Genomic DNA, 27173 nt, shown 5'->3' on the forward strand with positions numbered 1-27173 from the left:
TTCCTCCTTTTCTCACTCTCCCTCTCCTTCCCTGGACGCGTGCTCCCATTCTTTCACAGCTCGAGTCTCTCTCCTTGTCCCTTTCCCTTGCACAGTATCTCCAAGCTCCATTCCCTCTCCTTAAGGCAATCAGCCAGACCTCGAATGGAGCTGTTGTCCTGACAACCCAAAGGTGCATCAGGCTTTCATTGAGGCTGGCGCTGCTGAAGCGGGCAGTTGTGCAAAGCCAGGGGCCACGCCAAGGGGCGGGCAGTGGGAGGGGCTGCTGAAATCTGTGGGGGCAGGGGGAGGTGCTGAGCCCCGAGAGGGAGGGGCTGGAGAGAGAAACAGGAAAGGGAGGAGGGGGGAGAGAGGCTCTGGGCTGCTGCCGAGCTGCTGTGTGTGGGTTTCTTTGCACTCCCTGCTGCCGCCCGCCCGCCTGGGGAAAGTGGGTTACAGCGGGAAGGAGCTCCACTCAGACACACACTGGCAAAGGAGCATCCAGCTCCAGCAAGAGACTGGAGAACACCCTCCGTTGGCAGCTTTCTCCGCATCTTTTCCAGAGGGTTTTACATTTGTGCTCTCTGCTCTTTGGAAATTGTGTTCCTTTGACTTTCACCCCCTTTGCTTGGGTGTTAGGAGTGCTTTTTGTGAAGTCTGAGAGGGAAGGGAGCCTGAGGAGGGAGAGGGGCAGGGAGAGGCAAAGTGGAGAGGACCACCAACTGGCCGAGCCATTCCGCCCTCGCTGTGGATGAGAGCCCGCTGTGGGTGAAGCCCCCTCGGCCCGGGCCCAGCAGCGCGCCGTGCACACGCCCTCCCCCTCCGGAGCGCAGGACCCGCGCCCCGCGCGGCCGCCACCATGGTCGGCAGAGTCCAGCCCGATCGCAAACAGTTGCCGCTGGTCCTACTGAGATTGCTCTGCCTTCTCCCCACAGGACTGCCCGTCCGCAGCGTGGATTTTAATCGAGGCACGGACAACATCACCGTGAGGCAGGGGGACACGGCCATCCTCAGGTAGGGCTTTCGGGCAACTTTTTTTTACTATGTGTGTGTGTGTGTGTGTGTGTGTGTGTGTGCATGTGTATCATGTTGTGTGTGTGCCCGTGCCTGGCGTGATCTCCTTGAACTCCAGCTCCTCATGCTGCAGGCGTGTGTGTGTGTGTGTATGTGTGTGTGTGTGTGTGTGTGTGTGTGTGTGTGTGTGTGTCTTTCACTGACGGGCCGAGGTATCTGCCAACAAATTTCAAGGGAATTCCTTGGTCCCTACCAAGGACCGGCAGGGTTGGTTAAATGTTTGGTTCTGAGGACCTTGTATCTCTCACCAAGAAAAGGCTGGCTTCCCCTCCGGTGTTCATGACTTTCTGGACAGTATTCTTGCTGGTACAATTGCAGGTGCTGTGCGCTTCAGAGTTTTGTTGGGGTTCCCTAATTGGGAGAGAAGAGTTGTTGAATTATGGCTCTGAGAGAGTGGTACACAGTGCTGCATTCTCCCTCCGTGGTGTGGATGCGCGCGCACAGGCGCGCACACGTGTGTGTGTGTGTGTGTGTGTGTGTGTGTGTAAGCACATCGGGCTCCCCTCTGCTCAGCAGGAGTCCTGTAGGAGACTTGATGTAAGCATCTTCTAATTGACATTGAGGCAATAAATCAATCTTAGAACTTTGGCTAATTGCTGAGCCTTTTTTTTCCTGGAATGTGGATAGAAATCAACAAAAGAATAAGGAGACGAACAAGGAGAACATAATAGAACGTGCCAAATTGCAGATATTTAAGAACAGGAGTGTTAAGCGCAGAGGTTAGGGGAGAATTAACCTGGCATGAAATTGATATTTCAAGTTGGTTACTGACCTCCAAGTCTTATCGCTGTGCAGCTCTGCCAAACTCTGAAATAAACTTGGGGTTGAAATTTGGAAGGGAAGAGCCCCAAGTCTTTGGTAGTTTGACCCCTGTAAGGGACAGTGAGCTAGAGAAACTCAAATAGAACATAACCGTAATTCTAGTTCTAAAAAGCTTCAAGGTTCTTTTTCTGTATTCCTCTTCTTTCTAACCCCCTACCCCTCCTGTACATTCCCCTTGTCCTTTTTCCTAGCTTTCCTTGAATTTCCATCAGATTCTAATAAAAATTTTTGAAAAAGAAGGGGGAAAAAAATGAAAGAAACTGTTCTCCTTAGAGAGCCTTTAAAATCTCATTTCCTCCAAATAAAATGACCCAGTGTCAGTTTGTCTATCTAGCTAATGTTGCCTGTTGTGGCAATAAAAACCCCAGTATACAATAGCAAATAAACCTCTAATCTGTGTGCAAGGAGCTGATAGTGCATAAACCCTGGGGCATCAGGGAGCAGTTCTGAGGCAGAGCTGCCTACAGCAGCAAAGTTTTCTTTCCTTTTCTCAGAAATAAATTTGGTTGGCTGTCACAGTCCTGCTTTGGGATCTCGAGGCTTGTTAGAGAGGTGTGTGTGTGTGTGTGTTGCTGCAGATGTAAAAACCCAGGAATTCCTAATGTGTAAGTACTCCTTCATTTCCTAAGCATTGGATGATTATGAATCCCAAAGATCCTACTATCCAAAAGAGATTTTCTCTTCCAGCTCTCCAGCCTTGTAAACCTGCCTGCATGATTTATCCACATAGAGTAATAAGATTTATAGAGTAATTTATCTGTTTGCAGAGGGATTTGGACATGATGCAGATAATGTTTTTCCAAACACATAAGCATGCTGTCTTCACTGCTAGCTTTATGGTCCCTGACATCATTAACCCTTTGCTAATAAAGCAGTGTGTATCAATGTGTGCCATCCCTAGAAATATTTTTTCACTGAGTATAAGATTGAGAATGGGAGAAGTGAATACCCTGGATGTCTAAGTTTGTATTTACATGTGCACGAACTTTGTAAGGTCTTTCTACATCAGCAACACCTAAATCCTGAACTATTGATAGCAAAGAGTTAGATTGCCTTGAAATGTTAATTCAGAAAGAAAAAGGAATTCTTATACTTCCATATACTATAGGTATAGAAGTCTGTGTCTGTGAGAGCCAGTCTCACTACATACATATCTATATATAGTATACACGTTGCTTTTCTGAGTCTGCACCTCAAAAGAAATGGAGGTTTTAAGCTGTACATTTTAGTAGACATTGCAGTGTGAACTGGGGGGTAGTGAGAAAAGAGAATAAATATAGAAGCAGTTATTCCTGGGAAAAGGGGAGATAGACTCACAGAGCATGCAAAGTAGGTACCTGTGTGAGTCTGTTGCTCCCCCAGACCTCTCACCTCATGTGCCCTCCTTTTCATTTCCCTTGCCTTGGACAAGGCTTTATTTCTGGGTTGGTGGAGCTTGATCAGAAGTAACGAGAAAGAGAGAGTTCCCTTTGTTTTTTCAGCTGACCTTCTTCTCAATCTCTTTAACTGAATCCAGTAAGCTTTGTGGGTCAGTTTCCTGGTGAAGAATGGTACCCTTGCTTTCTGTTTACAAGTACAGCCTGGGAAAAGCTTGCTTCTACTTTGTGACATTTTACTGAGAGCATGCGCTTCCCGGGAGGAGAGGAAGGAGAAATGGATTCATTGGAAGCCACAGTGACTGTTTGGCACTGTGAAAGTGAAGTGGCAAGTGGGGGAGATCCTCCCTCAGTGAGTGTGTGGCCCTGACTAATCTGAAATGGCAACAGGAGGCCAGGGTGGTTGGTCATTCTGGTGGCACAATGATGGTGGCCCAATGACAGAAGGTTGGCCAACCGTGTCCCTAAAACATTTAGCTTTACTACCTTATGTCCATAAAATGAATGTTTCTTTTGTGAATTGATGCTCATTTTTGTATAATTATGCTATTTGATGCATATTTACATAAAATGTACATTTGTCTTGGGGTCTTGTTCTGTACTTTCTATCTTTTGGAGGGGAAAAAGTATAGAATGAAGGTAACAAAACCAGATGGAAAAAGAGAGATACCCTTTATGTATGTAAATCTAACCTTGTTGTTTCCCAGAGAAGATTGTAAAACTTTATTGAGTCCTTTATGAGATTATTCAAGAGCTGAGGAAAACCACAACACCATCTTTCATCTCACAGGCAAAGAATCAAAGCAGTAGCACCTGGGGATACTTCCAAGGCTTTCTGAATCAGCATTTGTGTTTGTATTTGTGTGAGCAGTGAAGTATGTAATGCATTTATTCACAGGACTTCATTTGTGAGGAGTCTCAGATATATTTTTCCCAACAAAGCCCACCTGTCTCACTGCCACCCCCTATCAGCATAAGAGTTCATCAGCTACTGGATGAGATTCTACCATTATCTTTCCAACCCTCTCTCCTTACACACAGGCACCAGTACAGATTCAGCTCCTGGTTTATCTTGGCAGGTTGAAACTATGTAGCTCTCTTGATAAGTCAAGGGAAAAGTAGAAATAGATAATGTTCCAATCTTTAAAATTTAATTTTCAACAGTCTCACAGAGTATATTTTCAGTATCAACAACATATATCTTTAAGATAACTATAAAATACTTGATCTCAATGTATTTGTTTTTAAGGTAACTTAGTCAAAATTATAAACGAATATATAGCATTCTGAATATATAGTATATCTGAATATATAGCATGAGTACACATATGGTAAAATGCAGGTGCTTTTCACTATTGTGACCTTAAATATTTTAAATTTGAGTTATTGAAATTTTATTTATTTCACGATTCTGACTCTACTTGATGTTTGTGGGAAATTATAATACTTCCTATGGTGATAGCATTTTTTCTCATTTAAATGTAAATGTACCTTATAAGTGTTAGCTGTATCTAAGTTTATGATAGTTAAATTTTTAAGTTTTAAAAAATTTAGGTATTTTTTCCCTGCATGTTTCTACATTAAGGGACAAAAGGAGAATCAACACAAAATATGTGATTAATTGACCATAAAATGTAAATGTTTTATGCACATTTCAAGGGGAAAAAATAGTTCCCTTCTATAAGGCATCTTGAATGCCTATATTCACTAAGAAAGTGTCAACACTCAAACTAACTCCTGCCACAATATGTGGTTTCCTGTACGCTATAATTATCTATGTAATTATCTATGCCCACGAAAACAAAACTTCGTGGGCATTGGTCTATAGAGAGAACTTGAAACAATTATAAGGTTTTTTGTTTTTGTAACTACATCACTAAAGGTAATCAAAATATATTGGTTATTACTGATATTTCAAGAACCATCCATTGTCCATAAAATCCTTTATTAAATATAGTATTTGGCAAATAATGGAATATAGCATACTGTGTATTATCTAGGAATATGGCATATTATATACATTTAAAGGATGTTTAGGATTTTCATGTTCCTGTGAGTTATATCATTTGTTGTCACTTATAGCCTGAGGAACAAATGCAGATTGTGATAATTTGTTTTTCTGTAAGTACAAAACACATAAGTACACACAAATACACACACACATATAAACACCCCACACACACACACACACACATACACATATTAAGGTGACTTCTCTGTTCTATGTAATTTAACTTTGAATGAATTATTTATAGAATTGTGGTGCAAACCATGAAAAGAGATTATCATGAAAAGTGACGGACTCATTCACAAAATCAGTGGGTGAAGTTTAAACATTGTGTTTCTTTAAGCTGGTTCCATATAATAGCAAACTCAAGCACAAAAGGAATAGTGCATTTTGCTATGGTCTCTGAGAGCTCCACATAAAATGGTCTGTGACTCATCTGATAAGAGGTTGCCCAGATATGTGCTGGTCCCTTCACTGTCATTACCTGAGCCTTAGAGAGCTGTTCCCTTCAGACCATTACTGAGGGCTTACAGCCATTTGCCCTGTTCTTTTCTGAATGTCCTGTTTGTTAATTTGTAAGACTCAGAAGATGTGGACTCAATTTTAAATCTATCCTTGCATGCAACATGACTTTGACCAAATCCCTTAAATGTTTTGAGCTTTAGTTGTGTGTGTGTGTGTGTGTGTGTGTGTGTGTGTGTATCCTATATTATTTATTTTAGTTACTCTATGGGGTTGTTTAAGGAAGCTCATAAGAAGTAAAGTAGGAAAGTTTAAATATATTTTCCAACCATATGCAGCCAACTTTGTTCAGACGTTAGGCAATTTTTTTTTTTAAACCAGTGTTCTTAGTCTTGAAGGTGTACCAAAGATATATGGAGTACTTGTTGAAACAAAAGTGAGTTGGCTCTGATTTTCAGAATTTCTGGTAGGGTCTGAGAGATGCATTTCTAAGAAATTCTTAGATGCTGCTGATGCTGCAGAGCTGGGCCTCACAGCTTGGGAACCTCTGACCCCTGCTACTACAAGTATGTTTTGCAGATGGGCATCTGAAGTATCTCATAGTCGCCTATTAAAATCCAAAACATTGAGGTCTATCCAAGACCTAATAAATCAGAATCTACATTTAACAAGATCCCCAAATGAATCATAAGCACATTAAAGTTGGAGAAGTATTGCTTTAGACTAGGGGTGTCGAACTCAGTCAGAGAAGGGGCCAAAATCTAAAATCCAGCCTAAATTGTGGGCCGAATGGTTTACTGAACAGTCATAAAGTGACAATGTCATAAACTGACAGCGGAGTGCAGTGATGACAGCGCGGTGCAGGCCACATTGCAAGGCCTGGCGGGCTGGATTTGGCCCACGGGCCTTGTGTTTGACACATGTGCTTTAGACAGTTCACAACCATGGACATTACAATCATCCAGGGACCTTAAAAACACTGAATCGGCACATTCTCTACTCTTAGGAATTCTGAATTAATTAGGTTAGGGCAGGGTCTAGAATCATTTACAAAAATGATTCTGCGATGTACACAATGTGGAGAACCACTGTGTTCTCATTGTTTGAGGAATAACGATCCTTTGTGGGCCAGCATTTAATAGCCATGTAGTGAAAAATTGAAGTCGTGTTATATGGCTTGAAATAGGTCAACAGCAAAGGTGTAAAAATTCAGTTGGGAGAGAGAAAAGAGATTGTCATAGATCTATTTCTTTACCACATGATCTCCTAACTACATTGTCTTGGAAAATGGGGTGACATTATTTTAATACTAGTGGCCTGGTGCACGGATTTGTGCACATTGAAAGAAAATTAATTAGAAGAAAGATTTGTGCGGTAATTACATTACTGCAGAAAATTACATGTCAAAATAATATATATAATATAGTATTATAAAATTGAAACACAAAATATTTTAATATCACTATTTGCCCTTTCTCTATAGTGTCAGAGATGAAATAAAATGAGTAAAATGTATATGAAAATAATATGTAAATTGATTAATAAATAAATAATATTCTGTTGATGATGTCTCTTTCTTTTGGTTTCTGAGGTATGTTGTGCCAATAGTTGGTCTTCAGATACATTCTGGCATCATGTGAGATCGGCAGCAATGAGAGCTTTATGTGTATGGTGCATGCACGAGTCCATTTTATTTTTAAATTGCCAGTGTGCGTCATAAGTACCAGCTGGCCAGTCGGTTGGTTGGTTGGTTGTTCGGTTGGTTGGATAGATGGTTGGTTAGTTACTTAGCCTTTTATTTACATAGGTGAATCCAATTTAAGTAATACTTATTAAAATAATATGACATTTGATTTTTCCTCAAGTTTATTGTCTTGTGTTCTGTTTTTTATTTATATTAAGCAAGACATAAAAACAGTTATAGGTATTTTTAATGCAATCAAAAGAAAAATATCTTCATTATTAAGTTACACAAACAAGCTTAATTGTGTGCACTTCTGTTTTCATATATAATTTATAAGATAATAGATATTATAAACTATAATTAATATGTTTGTAGAATTCATCTCAACTTTTACATGGTGATCAATCTTTCACTGAAACTTAAAGACAAGTCTGTGTCTTAGGTAAAAACTTTCACCAACAATACAGTATGTTCAGAGTGCTCAATAAATATAATGAAGACCAAGATCTAAATAACTTGAAATAGTCTAGTCTGATCTATTAAATGAAGATAACTGACAATTACTTGGTCTACTAACTAAGCTATTTTATGATTAAATGAGATACTATAAATCCAAGTATTTTGTAAATTGTGAAATGCTATAGAATGTAAGCTCTTAATGAGATTATCATTTTATTAATAATAGGAGATAACTTAGGAAATTAGAAATTTTTAAATAAAATGAGCTTTTAATTTTTATTTCTAGGGTAAAGATTGTTCACTATATGTTTTTATCATTTAATTTCAAAACCTTGAAAGTCACACCTATCTTAGAATAGAGTTGAATTTTTTACCAGGATTATAGGGCAAGTGAAACTTTATTTTGTACTAAAAACATAATCTCAAGTTAATGAATGATTAACCTTCATATACACACACACACACCAAAAAAAAAAAAAAAAAAATGTACTGCAGATTTTGTTATTTACTCTGGGACAAACTTGAAAAAATTTAGAGTAAGGAAAGACTGGGTATTACACAGTTCATCATTTAATTTGAAAGTGATGTGACTGAGAAGAGAAAAATGTAGTTGGTTGCCCAAAGATTTGGTTGACCATTTGAGAACTAGAATTCATATCTCCTAATTACCATTATGAACTCTGATATGGTCTTTCTGGTTTTCATGCTATCCCATAATGAGCTGTTTTTGACCCAAAATGATGCTAAAAAAATTACCTCCCTCTCTTCTCTTCCTTACTATCCCCTATCTTCTTTTCATTCCTCTTCATGATTCCCCTCCCCTTCTCTTATCTCTTCTCCTTTGTTTCCCCTTCTCTTCTTCCTCTACCCTTCTCCCCACCCCCCTCCCCTCTCTTATCTCTTGCCTTCTCTCCTCTCTCTCTTCCCTTTCTCATCCCAACAAGTCAAAGCTGACTTAACCTGTGGAGGACCATCTAGCTAGTGCAAGTCAAGAAGGAATTTTTCAGTAAATGCTTCACGTCTCACATATCAATATTTTCTATCTATATTCACCAAGTGGATTTTCTTTCCTTTTCTTGCAGATTCCATGTTATCATATTCTCAAAGCCATTTTTGGCAGAATCTATGAAACTTTATCTTAAATTTTCTTTTTGCTTCTGGTATTCTGCTTAATTTTCATGTTTTTATCTGAATTCTCAGCTTTCCCCTAAATCTTACTGCCATCTTGTTTCGTATGACCTTCTGCCTGGTTAAGGTTCCTGTTACAGACCATGATTCAAATGGCTGCAGTGAGATTGCAGTTCAGGTCTCCGCCTTCAGTTGCAGGCTAGTCTTTGCACAATCTCAGGGATCACTCTACACCTGGTGGTCATTTTAGGTCATAGTGAAAATCCTTTGAGAAAGGTAGATTTCTCCCCCTAATTTGCACAGAATTCACTTTGGGCTAACAGTAGTCTTAAACAGTGATGTTAAACTGGAAGGAACTGGACAGAGATCTAGACCCCTCTCCTGGGATGGTGGAGCTTCTGTGTGATAAGCCCTTTTGCAGGTACCTGGAGTTTTCTGGTGTGGCATTCAGAACAAGGTCTCATGAAAATTTCTTAGCAGTTGAGCGGTGGAGCCAAGGGAGGTCCAATCTGTTACAGCAAGAAAAGGGCAGAGCACAGTAAGGGAAATAGCATGTCAGCAACTCTCAGTAAGTCCCACAGGGAGGACTGTCAGATCTCAGTAGAGCCTTAGTCATGAGGCTGAGGATCAGAGAAAGAGGAGAGTCCTTGGGTCAAGGGCTAGCTTAACCAGGACAGAGCCTTCAAGAATAAGGGACTCATGCCCCAGACATACTCTTAAAATAGGTAACTTAGTGAAGGATAACGTGAATCTCTATATCAACAAAGGGAGACATAGATATGAATCTCAGAGTACTAAGCTCCATCTTTTAAAACTCTTGCTATGCCAGTTCAGGATCATGAAACCTGGTCCAGGTAGGTGGGGAAAAGATGAAGGCAAAGGTCCAAAATGAAATGAGAATATGGCACCACTTGCTTCTCCCTGCTTTAGGTACTTTACTGGATTACCTATTTAGCCTACTTAGAACTTCCAAGATTCCATATAGTAAGCAGAACCATGGACCTGACTATCTCAGGGCTATTGTGTTCCAATATCAATCTAGAAATGGGACCAGATCCTTCAAAGCTTCTCATCATCCACAACATAAAATCAAAGCTCTTTCTATTGGCTAACTCTTCATGACCTGCTACCTCATTGTGTTTACTAATTCAGAACCACTTACAGTTTCTGCTCATGAACATGTAAATGTTTGTATACAGCAATGCTGGTTCTTACCTTTGTTCATGTTGATCTTCCTTTCTGGAGCCTCCTTTCCTCCCTCATGAAATCCCCCCCCCAAAAAAAAACTACACTTCTTTGCTAGGTTACCTCCTTGCTGTTCCTTCCAGTTTCAAGGCTAGTTCTGATATTTCTGATATTAGGAAATCTTTTCTATTTCTCCCATACTGGCTAAGTTTTATATATATATATATATATATATATATATATATATATATATATATATATATATATATAGTGATGACATTGCTACAGCCAAGTTAATTAACACATCCATCACCTCAGATAGCTGCCTTTTTTTTTTTTTTTTTTTTTGTAAATGGGTGAGAACACCCAAGATTCTCTGTCCTAGCAAACTTCAAGTATACAACACAACATAATTAACCATAGTCACCATGCTGTACATTAGATCTCCAGAATTATTCATTGTATAACTGAAGGTTTATATGCTATGAACAACATCTTCCCATTTCCACCACCATTAGTTCTTGGCAGCTACCATTCTACTCTCTGTTTCTATGACTTTGACTTTTTTTAGACTTTACATATAAGTGAGATCATTAGTATTTCTTTCACCATTTAGTTTTTTTTTTCTTTTTCTTTTTTCATTTAGCATAATGCTTTCCAGGTTTATCCACATTGCTGCAAACAACAAGGTTTTCTTATTTTTTTATAGATAAATATCATTCCATTTCATTTCTGTGTAGGTAGGTAGGTAGGTAAGTAGATAGATAAATGATGATAGATAGATAGATAGATAGATAGATAGAAATATAGATCACATTTTCTTTATCCATATATACATCAGGGAATTCTTGAGTTGTTTTCATATCTTGGCTATTTTGAATAATGCTACAATGAACAGAAAATGCAGCTTTCTCTTTGTGAAACTGATTTTGTTTCCTTCTGATATATACCCTGAATTGGGAGAGGTGGATCATATACATACCTCAATTGAGTATTTATTATACTTAAAAAATTTACATCCATGCTTGTCTTGCCTTATATATATTATCAATTCCTTAAAAGCAAGCATCTCATCTACTTTACATTTTCATCCCAGAATTTAGCTTAGTACTATAGGTGCTCAGATAAATATTTGCTCACTGAATTGAACACAGAGAGATAGTCATACAGAAGCCAAGCAGCCCAGAAATTGGCTTATAAAAGAGGAAACAAATTCGAAGACACATGGTTGAAGCAAGATAAGTTAGCGGTGAAATCAGCCAGCACTGAAGTAATTATGGGTGTGTAGTTGAAGAAGGCAAAGTGGTAAAAGCATAGATGGATTCTCTTTCTGACCACTGGTGGTGGAGGGGGCTTGGCTAGGGCCACTTTCAACATTTTCATTTCAGCTACTCTCTCCAAGCACAGATTTCCAGAGAATGAGAAAAGCAATTGGAGGAATTCAAAACTTTTTGTCACAGGTGCCCAAACAAAGTGTTCTCCATTCTCTGATTAGCTTTGGACAAAGCTAGGAGAGGCCCAGTGCACCGGAAGTGGGGCATGGCCAATGTTTGTAAAGGCCCAGCATCCCAGGTAGCTCAGCTGTGAGAGAAGGAAAGCACCTTTTAGGAGCTGCAGAGTCTTTCTCCCTCTAGTGGTGGCTGTGAACTTTCAGGGACTAAGTTAGGGATTTAGGAGTTCTGTCAAGTGTCGGGATTATTGTGCAAGAGGTATATCTACTTAAATCTGTCTACTTTCTTGTGCAATAAGTCAAGCTGCAGATTGCTCTCATTCGTTTGCCTCAAAACAATTATTTGTACTGACCAATGGACCCTTCCCTGGGTTTTGCAGTATAGCACACATGACCCACTCCTAGAGAAATTCAAACTTGAATGTACAGTGGACTTTGTAAAAATCCCCAATTCCCTTCTGTATATCTTGCCATAATGCATAGAACATTATTTATATGAGGGGATAGAAAAAAATCTTGTAACTGAAGAAAAATGCAACCGGCTTTTCATACAATCATGCATGACTTCTTCCATTGTAATTTTTTGATGATGCTTTCCTATATTGAATTTTAATACTTTGAAGTTATCTACAGTTAAAAATATGCTATCTAAAGATGTGCTTTAATCATGCTACTATTTGCCACACTGTTAAGGATAGAAGCTAAACATGAAAGTGATGCAGTTTCACACTAAGTCATGCTTAGCCAAATGTCTACATAGGAAAACATTGAGAAAATTAATTGGTTTCCTGATTTCTAATTTTTGTGCTGCTTCAGTTACAGCCATTCTAGCATATCTACATCAAGCTGGTTTATTTTATGGGGTTTGAGTCACATATGGCTACCAATTTGTAGCCGATCTTTATCATGAGATAACCAAAGGCTGCTGTAATCTTATGCATGTTCATAATGTAATTATAAGAGCACATCTTAAGATCAGCTTTTTACATTGCTGAATCATTAACTTAGCAGAAATAATGGATTTTTCTTTGACTCCGTGACCTCTATTCTTCTATATTTTTAGACTCTAATATGATAAACTAACACCTAGTACCATCACCATGACAAAGAACTTCCTACAGTGTCTATGATATCACTAGAGTAGATATGTTTCCACATTGAATATCAAGAGGTTTAGGCCTAAACTATTAATGGCATAAAACTGGGAATTATCTTCTACTCTTTCAACTTCAAAATAGGTATAATTCCTATTTACCTTTTAAACAAAAGAGATATTGGTCTGATGAAATGACATTTTTGTGTACAGTTGTGTACATCAGATGAAATGCATGATGTTATAAGTGGAATGATGATATGCTCTAATTGGACAAAAAAAAATCCTCCTACATTATCTTATAAGGGTCAAGGTATAGAAACTTTTAAAACATTTTTTGCATTGATGCTTTGAACCTTGTATAACAGTAAAATAGAACTTAAAATCCATTTCTTCAAAAAATAAGATTAGGTACTTATGTAGAATCTGCTATATAAAAACAATTTAGTCATGAATATACATAATCTATATTGTATGGATGTGTTTGATCACATATTTTAATATTAATTTTTTCTCCACATATTTATAATTATTTATCAAAGTGAAAACATTTTTGTTTGTTTTATGTGTACATAAATTTTCATAAAATATGAATATCAATATAATTGTGAACTTGGGTCACAACACATTTTATAGGAATCTAATTAATTTGATTCATCAATGATGGGAATGTTTATTGCAGAAAACCAAATTTTCCACGTAACCAAGGACGTGGACAGATACAATATGTAAAAAGCATTGTACAATGGCTTTCTTCATGTTTTTTTCTTCATATGTTTTGATTAATATGTTTTATTTTTAATTAATCATTGTTGAAGTGCTAAAATAATTTTTAAGACTTATCAGACAGTGTTTCTTGTTTCTATTACATCTTGGCTCCAATATAGCCCCTAAAGAGCAAAATAAAATCTTATAGCCTTTTAAATTTATTTGTGGTTTAGGATACACACTAATGCTGTCTTATCTAAATCAGAAATATTTTTTTTAAGCAGAGTAATTTTTTTTTGTATTTGGATCTCAATTCTAGTCTGAATTTCTATTTTCTTTCATTTTCAGACACCATGGGACCTAGTGCTTGTTAACAGGCATATTTAATGAAAATGAGAGACTGGCCACTGAAAGAGAAAAATATGAATTTTAATTAAATTTTAATTTGTTTATCAAGTAAAATGATTATAATTGTGCTTTTATACTCTTTTCAATACTTAAAATATAAGGCATGTGAGGAAATTACTAGAGTAATAAAAACAGGTTCAGCTGTAAGATTCTTATCTATCATCCCCAGGATACTGAAACAATTTGATAGCATGATCTTAGAGATACTGTTGCTGACATTTGAGGCCTTGTAGAAGACAGAAGGCATTTCACATTATTGGTGGCATACAATATCATCCTAGTTAGAAATAAAACGGGGAAACCAATACTTTATCAACAGGAGCAAAAGCCTAAGCGGTGATCACTAGGAGAAAACATGGGTTCTCTGGGAACAAATGTAACATGGTACATAGATTTCTTCAAAACAACCCAAATTTCACACTGGTACGTCAGGGAAATGTCTTGTACCCTGACTATATGTAGTTTGACTAGTTTTCCCTGATATACTTATTAACAGATTTTGGCTCCATAATGAGCTAGATTTTGTTTTTAGGTGATTGGGTAATTAGGCCAAAGAAATACTGTTTGGTAGTGGTGAAGCACTCCCTTAGTCTGTGTTTGGCCATGTTTAATATTTATATAAAAACTGAGGAGGCACAATTCCTACTATGTATGTGACACAAAGAAAAGAGGATTCTGTTTGTTGATAGAATTATAGGGTAAAAATGGATGAATCTATAGGGGGACAAATTGTAGCTCTATATAAAAAAAGAAAAAAATGAATGCTCTTTGTACTTCATAAGTATGTGTGTTTATGCCCCATTTCATTAAAAAGAAGGGAGAAAAAAGAGAGAAAGCAAGCAAAAGCAAAATAAACAAAAGAATATAGGGTGATTTATAATTTAAAGAGGATATGATTTAAATAAGCAAATCAGATTGAATTATTTTGAGAGTGAACATTTAAATAGCATTATGGCATAATGGAAATAACAGGGCTTCTGAGCCAGGAGTCAGGACTCAGAATACCACCTTTGCCAATTACCAGCTTTGTGAAAATAAATGGGCCAATCACTTATCCCTGCTGGGCCTCAGATCCTTTATTTACAAAACGAATATGATGATAATAATATTTATCTTCTCACCTCAGGAGGTTAGAATAAAGTAAGAAGGATCTACAAATGTGTGTGTGTGTGTGTGTGTGTGTGTGTGTGTGTATTTTATAAATATAATTTGATATTCTGCCAGGTGGAATAGGTTTCCTTGCAAAGAAGTATATTTTTAGTCATTTTAGTAACCACTATTAGGAAATGTTATTTAAAAACAACCTTTATGTAGTAAAAGGTTGAAATAAGTTCCCATATTTTTTCTACTAATAATAATCTATAATTCTGTAATATTCTGAATTTTCAATCTAGTTTATTTTTTGTTACCTATTTTTTTAAATTTTTGCTGACATCCTATTATAAGTTTGCTTATGAAGAATGTCATTCAGAAAGATGTTTTCTAATTATTTTATAGTCGGGGTTAATATTCATACCTCCATACTTTCTTTCCACTGGAGAATTTGCAAACATGTCCAAAGAGAGGGTCTGTGTTTCTTAAAATGGCCTGTTTAGGCCTTTCATCTTTCTATGCAGAACAAAAAAAGACAAATCTGTTCTCAGAAGGATACTTTTATATTCACTTCATAGAAATAGATAACATTGATTAGATCAAATGGTGATCTCATCTCATATCTCCTAACTACTACCTCTATTACTTCAGCACACATGTTAATATATTTTTGCCTGAAATCCATCTTATGGTTCTAGGTCCCACTGATGTTCATCTCTAACTGAACATCTTGTTGCTGTCTAAATTTGAAACTTATGAAAAGAAGATTTCTTATGTTAACCCTTAACTATTCACCTTATCTCAACCCTTTTGCAAATGGCTCAAATTGTTACCTGGCTTACTGTCTGAAATGAGTAAATAATGACTTTACCTCCAAAACCATGCTTTCTGTTGTCTCCTTTTCTACTCTGAGGCCCTCGACAGCCTAGGCCTTACACCTTGCTGGTCCTGGCTCCCTCTGAACCCTGATAGGACTCAGTCAACTCCCCAGCTATTTGATGTAAGAACCTTCCCTCTGTTTGCTCCCACAGATTCATTAGAGATGATCTCCAGTAGAATGGGAGTGGTTAGCAGTGGGCGTGGGCTTTATTTGTCCGTGGGTAAATCTGTATTCCTAAATTGAGGAGTGCTTCATTTATATAATTTGCTTACTTTTTATGTCATGTGTCTTCTCCAGAAATAATGAAGCAAAGGAATTTGAATGTCTGATTTTCTATTTTTACAATTTAGGGAAACTCTGTTGTCACTAAATATGAGGTCAGCAATAAATGGCATCTATCAATGAATCGAGGCAAACCGTATTGCCACTTACTGCTGAAACTGATCTCTTTCACCAACTTCAGCATTTTTGCTTTCTTATTTTTAATTCATTTTTACTTATTTTATCTCTTTTTGTGAAATGATTTTAATTTACCTAAAAGTTCAACTGTTAAAATTTATAAAGACAACAGTTATCAGATTATGAAACCAGTCTCTTTCCTGATGAGCTGACAGATACTTAGCCAATTACCTTGTCATTACCTTAGAAGTATTTATGGTGAAAGAAGCATTGATGCACAGCTTTGTCTGTGGGACCAGGTGACTTATATACATAACGAGGCATTTTGGGTAACAGTTTTGAAAGAGCTCACAAAGATCAAGCAAACAAAAGTGGGGATTTAAAGGGAGAAGTGAAAAGACAGAGACAGATTAAGAGCAAACAGATTAGGGAAGGATCAGATGTCAGGCTTGGAGTAAAACACAGATAGCTCCATTCTAAAACGAGTTATCTATGAATAAAGCTGAAAATATTCCCAAGAATGTCACAATTTCCTAATGGAAATCTGTGGATACTAAAATTACAATGGAGCCTGTTAAATAAAATATATTAAAAATAAATAAATAAAAAAAAAAAAAAAAAAAAGATAATGATGAAGGATCCTAAGAATTATCTAACAAAGTCCTAAATATGTCAGGGTCCATTCCATGCGGATAAAGTCTCCATTTTCTTCAATCTTAGTCCCAAGAGAAAAGGTTTAGGTAATCAATCCCCAAGCCTTTGTCTCTTGGGCAGCTACGAAATTATTACAAAAGTTTCAAACTTCTATGCATACTTTAAGCATTATGTATAGACAATATATACCTCAAACACAAATGAATTACTCTTTGGCAAATAACAAAAAATACATTAATTTTCTCTGAATTTATGGTATTAAGTTTTTTTAGTACTTTTTTTTCTTTCTTTTTTTTAAAAATAAAGACTTCCTCAATTACAAAGAGGTATGAAAATTTAATGATAAAAAGATTATCTCATTAGAAAGTTTGCAGTCCATTCTAGATCAGGTAAAGGTGGGTCCAATTAAAATATAGGCAGGAAATGGTGATAAGAAAGCCAGAAGGGTAATAGACTAAAAGAGCCCTAAGTGAATAAATTAGACTATGATTGAAAATATAGATGTGGGAAAGATAGGGAACAAATATGAAAGGATATACAGAATAAAATAGATTTTTCAAAGTAAGATTAATTAGTTGGTTAAATTGAGTTAGCAGGGCCATCAAGTATTCAGATAGAGTTGCCTATTGGCACGTGAATTGGAGAACCTGGCATTCAGAAAAAGACCTGTCTCTAATTTTTAATTTATCACTTTGTATTTCTTAATTTAAAAAAATATATTTTATTAATTTTTTACAGAGAGGAAGAGAGGGAGAGAGAGTTAGAAACATCGATGAAAGAGAAACATCAATCAGCTACCTCCTGCACACTCCCTACTGGGGATGTGCCCGCAACCAAGGTACATGCCCTTGACCTGAATTGATCCTAGGACCCTTGAGTCTGCAGTCTGAAGCTCTATCCACTGAGCCAAACCAGTTAGGGCTGTACTTTTTTTTTTTTTAAAAAAGAAAGAATCCACACTGAGGAATTTTTAGCCCCTCCATCCCAAATAGATATGAAATGAAAAAGTAAGAAATAAAAACAGTTTATTTCTAATGATGTTTAAGACAGCTTTTTAAAAATCACTGAGGGCTGATGTGCTACTATGGATATTTTAAATGGAAGAGCTGAGTCTGAAGTGTTGTAGTGAAACTTGAATGGGAATAGAGAGAAAAAAATAGAAAGGCAGGCATTTCAGTAAAGAAGGGAAGGCACAATAAATAGAGTAAACTAATCTCAGGTTGTGTGCTACCAGAAACCCCCCAAGAGCTCTTTGTTTTCAGACTTCCTGGCACACTTCTTTACCTCAAGGCAGATTAGCAATTATATTTACACCCCATTGCTCTGTAGACTACTTTGGCTCATCATTCTTCACCACCAGACACAGCCTTACTGTGCTGTTGACAGCTCTATGTTGCTTCAAAGTTAGAAAATACGGTGATGAAGGCTCCAGGGCTCAGTGTGATAAGAGAAGACACAGGGTGATCACAGAACATATGTTCACATGTCATATTTGGTTTCTCAATTGTGCTACAATGCTGTTGTAATTATTATCATCATCATCATCACCACCTTGTTTTTCTTTTTCTTTATACTTGGTAAATTTAATGAGCTATCTCTAACTAATGGGATTTTATTCCCATTTCAATCACTCTATTCCAAATCCTTGTAAGTGTATGACTGACTTCAGTCTTTCCATGTATTGAGTTCTTACTGTATGCTACGCACTGGGTTGGGCACTGAATGAACGCTGAATAATATGGGGCTTACTGTCTATCCATCCAGATTTTCACCACTGGTTGGAGTCACAGCTTTGATCAGTTCCTTTCCTTGCTCAATAAACTCAAGGCTGTGTCTCATCAGCCTCAATTTCAAAGCACCATCAGGCCCTAATGTATCTCTCTGTGATACTTATCCTTTTTGTCAGGAATATTTCTTGATACCTCAATGCACACATTTTCCTTTCTTATATTAATGTTTTATTTTCCATCAGTATGTGTGGTTTTTGCCCCCCTCCACCCCCACCATCTACCTAAATTTTTCCTTCATCCTATAAGAAATTATTAATTGTTCCATCTTCAGTTTATTATTTTCTTTATTTGTTTGTTTATTTTGAGGCTTATACAAAATACCAAGTTTAGTGCTTGTCTGCTAATGGTTTCGTGCGTTATAGCTTTGTATCCTCAGTTAGAATGCAAGCTGCCTAAATCATAGGATTAAGGAAGTTTGGAGACCATATGAGTACTTTGGTTTGAGTTACCTCTCCATCATTAATTATACTGAGGTATTTACTTAAGTATACTGTATTCTCTGCATTTTGAAGAAGAGGAAATAAAGCTCTAGGAAAAAAAAAATAAATGAGTTTCCAGTGGTGAGACAACTAGTTATTAGCAGATGCTGGTCTAATCACAGCTACTTCCACAAAGCCTTGTCTTCTGTGTCCCACATGTTGCTTGGAACAGAGCTGGACAAGTGGCAGGTGCTCAGTAATTTCTTTTATGGGTACGTGCAGAGTGGGGTCTATTTGTTGCTGTGCTCCAGTTGATGGAATATATATGGCCAGAGGTATGGAGTGACAATAGGACATCTGTTTTCCCCTTGCCATAAGTGAATATGGGGTGGTGAAACCTGTAGGGCCAATGAAAATACCAAATGTGAGCAATTCTTTTGAAATTGTTTTCATGCTGATTTGGGGTAACAGTTGCATTACCAGAGTTGATGACTTGGCAAAGTTTTTTTGACTTAGACATGTAATGTCACCACCATATTGAAGGGCACAGCCCTCACAGTAGGCAATTTATGTGGCTTGGAAAACTCCTCTCTTTTTTTCATTAGTGAGGTTGGCCTCTTGGGAATGGCATTTTCAAGAGTGATGCAAATGGCTCCTTCCCTACCAATAAAGCTGTGATTTACAGTATTTAATCTAGTTGAAAGGCAAAAAAAAAAAAAAAGTCTGCATACAGGAGAAACAAAATTAGAATAAAAATAGCATATTCCCCAAAGTTTTCTTAACATGTAGAGTATTAACCTGGCACCCAGCCTTATTTGGTGCATACAGAGCTCCATCAATCAGAAGAATGGAATGCCTGGCTTTCCAAGTTTCTTATAGGGCATTTAACTCACTAGGTTCTGTGATTTGATTGGTCAAATAACATATCTAATCCACAATATCTCCTCTTTTGCCCATGTGTAAGACTGAGTCTCTAATACCTAGACATATTCCTTGTAATTTTTGCTCTGTCCTTTTCCAAGTTCCACTTTTGCCCACATACCGCTATGCTCTATCTATACCATTCTGTGGCCCCTGCTTGATTATGAAACATTGAACTTTCATTAGTAAGAGGTTTCTCTCCCCTCACCCCAGATAACTGCCCCTTGGAGAAGGTGGGGCTGTGGAAAAGTACGAGTGTTTTGTCACTAGGTTAGAAATGCTGGAATGAAATTGAAATCTTCCTCCAATGAACTATAAACTGCTCTCTCTTGCTCAGCTTCAGAACTCGAGTGTGATTTAATGTTTATTCAGCACCAACAATGTACAGCCACTTCCCAAAAGCATTCTGTTTATCTAGCTCTCCAAACTTTTAAAGACATGTCACATACTTTGCCTAATTAGTTCTTGCTAGATCCTGATGAAGAAGGAAAGGGGGGTATGCCCATGATCCTCACCATATACCCTAGAATAAAGCTCAGACTTTTAAACAAGGCAATTGACGTCAGTGGCTACAGGACATGGATGGAGCACAGCTCCCCGATTCATTCTGAACTAACCAATATACAACAGTACATTTCCCCCCTCTACTTTCCCTTTGAAATCATCTATTTCTACCATCTGATTTAGACCCTACTTGATTCTCATCTAAAGTTTCTGAGAACACTGATTCTGTTTTATTTTGCTGTGTTCTCCTCTTCTTGCAGTATTACCAGTCCATTCCCCTTTCCCTTTCTTCTTTCACTCACAATTGTGGAAGGCATCACAAGAGGGAAATATCGTGAAGACATTAAGATGTGCTCCCTCCCTCTTAACTTCCTCCCTTTCTCCTTCCCTCCCATCATTTCTGCTGCTGTGTTGTTCAGCGCAGGCTCTCTGCTGTCATTGAGGCTGTTGCTTCTTTGCTGAATCACTGCTTTGTATTCAGCCAGGGACCATGGAGTATTCCCAGTGTGTTTATTTTTTTTGTCCCCGAGCAGAATGCTGGTTGCTTTTTTGTCCTGGTTCCTTCTGCAAAGGAGTTCTGGAGGTGGGAGACTGAGGGGGAGAAAGAAGGGGGGAGGGGTAGGACTGCCAATAAAACTTTCCCTATCCCCCAGAGGAATGTGCTCAAGCATCTTTAACATGGCTTCACTCAGTGTTCTCCTCTCTGCTGCCCTTGCTCTTAATTGGATCTAGACTCTAGAGAAAAATCACTTTGTTAATGGAATGGTTAAAGAAACAGAGAGGTGGGAGTTGGCTGTGCTCCCTTCTGGCAACTAGTCCTTTTGGGAATAAAAGGCTCAGATGCCTGATCTAGCGCATGGATTCTGCTGTCCTGATCTTGGGGAAGTACCACTTCCCTTCTGCTGCCCTTTGTTTACTTCTCAAAATGGAAGATTATTCTCCTAAAAAAACACGTAAAACTAATTTGTTTAGAAACTATGGCTCACCCATTTATTAAGCTATTTATTTACCCATTTATTTATTTATTCATATGTTTGGCAAATGACTTTTAAAAATGTCTTTGTGCCAGATAAGTTATGAGAATAAAATGATACATGAGAGAAATAAAGCACTTGCCTTTATAGGGCTCGCATTCCAATTGAGAAGGTGGGCATGAAACAAGTGTTGCAATATGTAAATAAGAGTTAACAGCTTGTGGTAGTGCTACAATCAAAAATCAGCATGATATCCTAACAGAAACTATGAGAGGGGGACTTTAGGTCAAGTTTCCAGATAAGAACCCTCTGAAGAAGTGACAGTAAAGCTGGAACATAAAAGCTGCTTAGGCAAGTTTGTCAGCACTATTTGTTTATTTTATCAGTTTTAATGAAGTATAAGATATAAAAATTAACCCATGTAAACTATCCAGAGTTCAAGGTTTGTTAGTAAATGTGCAGAGTTGTGCAACCCTCAACACAATCTTGTTTTAGAACATTTCCATCGTTCCCAAACAATCCATCAGCTTCATTTTAGTCAACTGCAAATCCCACCCCAGACTCAATAATCACCACTCTATTTTCTGTCTCTATCTATTTACTTTTCTTGGACATTTCATGTAAGTGGAATTATTCAATACGTGGTCTTTTTATATCTGGCTTTTTTCACTTAGCAGCATGTTTCAAGGTTTTTCTATATTTTAGCATATGTTAGTAGTTTGTTCTTTTTTATAACAGAATAGTATTTCATTATATGGATATAATGAATATTATGTTTAATCATTCAGCATTTAATGGGCACTTTGGAGCTATTATCAATGATGTTGCTATGAAAATTTGTGAACCATTCATTGTTTTAACATACATTTTTATTTATCTTTTGTAGGTACCTAGGATTGGGATTTTTAGATTATATTAAAAGTTTATATTTAACTTCTAAATAAATACCACACTGTTTTTCAATGTAACTATACCAATTTATATTCTCACCAGCAATATATGATAGTTTCACTTTCCAATACTCTTGCTGACATTTATTGATGTTTGTCTTTTTCCTATAACCAAACATTTATTTACATTTATCTTTTTGGGTATCAGGTGGTATCTTATTGTGAATTTAATTTGTATTTACCTAATACATAATGTTGAATATCTTCAAGTGTTTATCTACCATTTGTATATATTTTAATAATATGTTATTTTTATATTTGGCCCCATTTTTCATTGGAATGGTCATCTTATTATTGAATTATAATAACTTTTTATATATTATGGATACAAGTATTTTATCATATAAATGAACTTACAAATATTTTCATATAATCGATGGCTCATCTTTTTTATTTTGAGCTATAAAAGTTTTTTATTTTAATAAAGTTCAGTTTATAAAGTTTGGCTCTTGAATTGTGCTTTAGGTTTTAAATCTAAGAACTTTTAGCCTAGCCCAAAATTACAAGGATTTGTTCCAAGTTATTTTTCTAAAATGTTTATAGGTTTAACTCTTATATTTAGGTCTGTGATTCACTTTTTGTTCATTTCTGTGTGTGATGTGAGGTGGATTCTAAATTAATTTTTTAATGTGGATATCTAATTGACTCAGAACCATTGGTTGAAAAGACGGTCCTCTCCCTATAGAATTGATTTGATACCTTTGCCAATCTATTTATTTTAAACTAGAGGCCCAGTGCACGAAATTCATGCACTGGTAGTGTTCCTATTGTCTGGCAGTGGCCAGAGGGGTACTCCCTCCTTTCTCCCGACTGGCCCTCCCCCCTGGTCCAAGTCCTAGAAGAACTCCCGGTTGAGGAGACAGTTTTCATACTCCGCTCTTATTATATAGGATTGCTTTTCCCAGGAAGGAATAATGGCCCAGGAAACTGAAATCTGCTGGTTTGCTGTTAGATAAGTCATTGCCATAGGATACCTGAAATTTATAGCCCTCCACCCTGCTACTACCTATTTTTCGAAAGGATACACAAGATATGGTTATTTAATTGAAGATGTACAGAGAGACATCTTTCTCCTGAAAAGTTTTCAGTGTTGGGATGATATATATGCCTTACCATACATATTAATAAGAGTAGGTAGTGTCACTTTTAGATGTTATAAAGAGCAAAATGAAACTGTTAGAATATCAAGTCAAAATTTTAAGGCTAGTACATGAAAATTATTTTTGTGAAAGCACTATATTTGTTTAGTAAAAGGTTGTTTTAGTAGAAGGCATTATAGTTGTTTAATTGTAATCCAAATTCTACTATTTTAAGTGAACAATACAAGTAGCTGAATACTAAGAGTTATATTTATCTCCATGTTGGACAATAAGCAACATGCCCTACCTTTTCTAGTCCAAATTGGCTCATTTTGTCTGAATTGTTTGCCTCCACCCTGTTCATTTATGTTCCCTTGTTTCCACTAGTCTGCCATGTTCCTATTGATGCCTATTTTGGATTGCTTAATGATTAATGTTTTATTTCTGAACTAGAGGCCTGGTGCATAAAATTTGTGCATGGGGCTGGAGGGGGGTATTCCTCAGCCCAGCCTGCACCCTCTCCAATCTGGGACTCCTGAAGGGATGTCTGACTACCCGTGTAGGCCTGATCTGGGCCTACACGGGCAGTCAGACATCCGTCTCATAATCCAGGACTACTGGCTCCCAACTGCTTGCCTGCCTGCCTTCCTGCTTGGCCCTAATCACTTCTGCCTTCCAGCCTGATCACCCCCTAACCACTCCCATGCCAGCCTGTTTGCCCTCAACTTCCCTCCTCTGCCTGCCTGGTCATCCCTAACTGCTCTCCCCTGCAGGCCTGATCACCCACAATTGCCCTCCCTTGCAGGCTCAGTGCCTCCCAACTGCCCTCCCCTGCTGGCCACTGTTTTGGATTGCTTAATGATTGTTTTATTTCTAAATAACTATCTTTGAGATCTTACTTGTCTTTATACTTTGAATCTTGACCTAGTCTGCCCTATTTTCTTAGTACCATTTTCTAGATCTAAAGCACAGATCACCATTTTTTTTAAACCAATACTACTTAAAACCTTATTAACCTACTCCCCAAACCTTCAAAAGCACAAGAAACAATCTAATTTGTATAAGAATCAAATAAAAGCAATAAATGACTTATGGAATAAGCATTTAGAGGATTTAAAAAGAGGAATCAGCTGAAACCGGTTTGGCTCAATGGATAGAGCATCGGCATGCAGACTGAAGGGTCCTGGGTTTGATTCCAGTCAGTCAAGGGCATACCTTGGTTGTAGGCACATCCCCAAGTAGGGGGTGTGCAAGAGGCAGCTGATCAATGTTTATCATCGATGTTTTTAACTATCTCTCTCCCTTCCTCTCTGTAAATAAATCAATAAAATAAAATTTAAAAAAAAAGAGGAATCACTTGTATCTGGTATGATCAAATAAGGCAACAAAGATATATGACAAGTGAAGATCCTTGAAGGATCATGAGATAAGCTCTGTAGAGATGTAGGGAGAATAGAAAGGTAGGCAATTCCAAAAGTATGGTTTCATTTATTTATATATTTATTCAATCATTCATTCATCATTAGATATAAGGCTAGAGAAAAAGAATGTATAGGATCCTCTCAGATAGTATTTATGAGTCATCTATGCAGATTGGGAGACAAGGGGAAATTGCTAGAAAAATGACATCAATATTGAATATTTTACATTTAAGTAAGAGTTAACAAATAATGGTTAGAAGGAAGAAGGATATTTTTCAGAATAGGGAAATAACGTGTGCAATGGCATAGACACTTGAAGGTATATGGAGAATTCAGAGAATTGAGAGTGGATTTGGCATGGATAAAGCACAATATAAATGTGAGCATGAGAAAATGGGTATCATTGGGAGAGCTCTAGGTAATTTTAGAAAATGGTGAATATCTATTGCCCAGGTTTAAAGATTGCAAAGGTAATCAAGATAGATGTATCTGGAAATGTAGAATGGATCAGTTTTGATTCACCTGGAATACAAGGTTTAGAAATTTGAATTTAACTTTTATTCTTTCAGGCAAGGGAAATAAATGATTTGGTAACTCATGGAGCTATAGTTGTGGTCTATGAGCTAGTTTGAACATGAGGAAAGGCTGGCAAAAGGGGCATCATCAAGAAGCATTTTGCAGTATTATATGTTTACTGGTAAAGTGGTAAGCCTGAGTGGCGAGTGAAGTACTGAAATAAAAAAAGATGAGGAATTTATTGAAGAAATTATCAACAAATATCTATGACTGGTTGAATTAATGTGGCATGGTGAGTGAAGAGTCAAAGATATCATTGAAGTTTCAAGTTTTCAAAACAAAAAAATTAAAAAAGGGAGTATTTTGCCCTAACTGGTTTGGTTAAGTGGATAGAGTGTAGGCCTGTGGACAGAAGGGTCCCAGGTTCTATTCTGGTCAAGGTCATGTACCTTGGTTGCATGTTTTTCTCTCATCAATATTTCTAACTCTCTATCCCTTTCCCTTCCTCTCTGAAAAACAAACAAACAAACAAACAAACAAAAAACCAAACACACAATTTTATATATATTTATATATATATTTATTATTTTTTTTAACAAAGGGAATGTTTTGGTGAGGAAAAGGTACTGAATTGGGTTTTTAGATTTGCAAAGTTTGAGAGACATTAAAATACCTATGAAACATTTCTGATAGCTCACTGAGATAAAGAACTAAATTGCATGAGTGAGATCAATGGTGAACTTCGGATTGGGAAGGTTTACATTGTAGTCAAATAAATAGTATTACTTTAAAATAAACATAAATGGCATAAAAATGCATCTACTTTACTGTGGTGGTACAGAAAAAGGACCATGTAGAAATTCAGGTACCAGTGAGAGAGAATAAACACATTAAAAAACAAATGCTTCAAAGATGGCACTTTTCAAGATTGCATCAGTGATATATCAAGGGAGCTTAGGTTGTGATTGAAGCCATTGTGATTAATCCTGAACATGTCACTCTATCTCTGGGATTTAATATTTCCCTCTACAATGTACAAAGGTGCCACAGGTCATTTCTGTGACCCCCTCTAACAGGAAGCCCACAAGACTTACAAGAGGTGGATCCTGGTCCTTAGAGACAAAGAGCAACACTGTTACTAATGGAATCTGAAATTAATACAAAAGAGTTGTGCTGCCCTCTTGTCATCATTTTACTTATCATAATCAGGCCTGACAAGTGAAACAAAGAGATTCTTTCCCATAAAGCAACAGGAAATCAAGCCAGTTGATTAAAAATAATACCAAACCCCAAAAGGCCAGGATATAAGCCAAACTCTTTTTTTTTCCCTTCTTTTCTCATCCTCTGGTCCTATTTCTGATTTGTGTTTTCTTGTCAGCATTTTCTCCAACGGATCGATTCCTCTTCAGCTAGCCCCGGTGATTTTAAGGAGAGAGAAGCATACTCTTTTCAGGTGAGAGATAATCAAATTGAATATTACACAGCCCCTGAAGTGCAGGCAGCTGATAACAAGAGCCAAACTCAATATCCTGACAGATGTTGTCTAGGATTGATTAATTTCTGCTCTCACTCTGGTGTAGCCATCCTCCAACATGGACAGCACAGCTCCTTGGCCCCATCCCAGATGGATTTCCACGTGGCTGGGACTGGTTCAGAGGAACAACCCTGCTAACAGCACAATAAAATCCCTTCCTTTTGAGGAGGAGGAAATTAAACCTTAGCTTGCCTACTACCTCTG

General features: G+C 37.2%; 1 protein-coding gene across 3 annotated transcripts in view; it reads left to right on the forward strand.

The window, feature by feature from the left end:
* Window positions 1-308: 308 nt before the first annotated feature.
* The window catches only part of LSAMP (limbic system associated membrane protein), a 620668-nt gene continuing 593803 nt past the window's right edge, over window positions 309-27173 (forward strand). For 2 of the 3 annotated variants that reach the window (XM_084873909.1, XM_084873910.1), the window contains exon 1: window positions 368-993. In XM_084873909.1, coding sequence (XP_084730035.1) covers window positions 839-993 — 155 coding nt within the window. In that variant the 5' untranslated portion in view covers window positions 368-838. Of the gene's footprint in view, window positions 994-27173 lie in introns of all 3 variants that reach the window. The other variant, XM_084873911.1, reaches the window with a different exon arrangement.

The sequence above is a fragment of the Pipistrellus hanaki genome, assembly GCF_964339955.1.
Source record: "Pipistrellus hanaki genome assembly, chromosome: 2".
NCBI classification, from domain to species: Eukaryota; Metazoa; Chordata; class Mammalia; order Chiroptera; family Vespertilionidae; genus Pipistrellus; species Pipistrellus hanaki.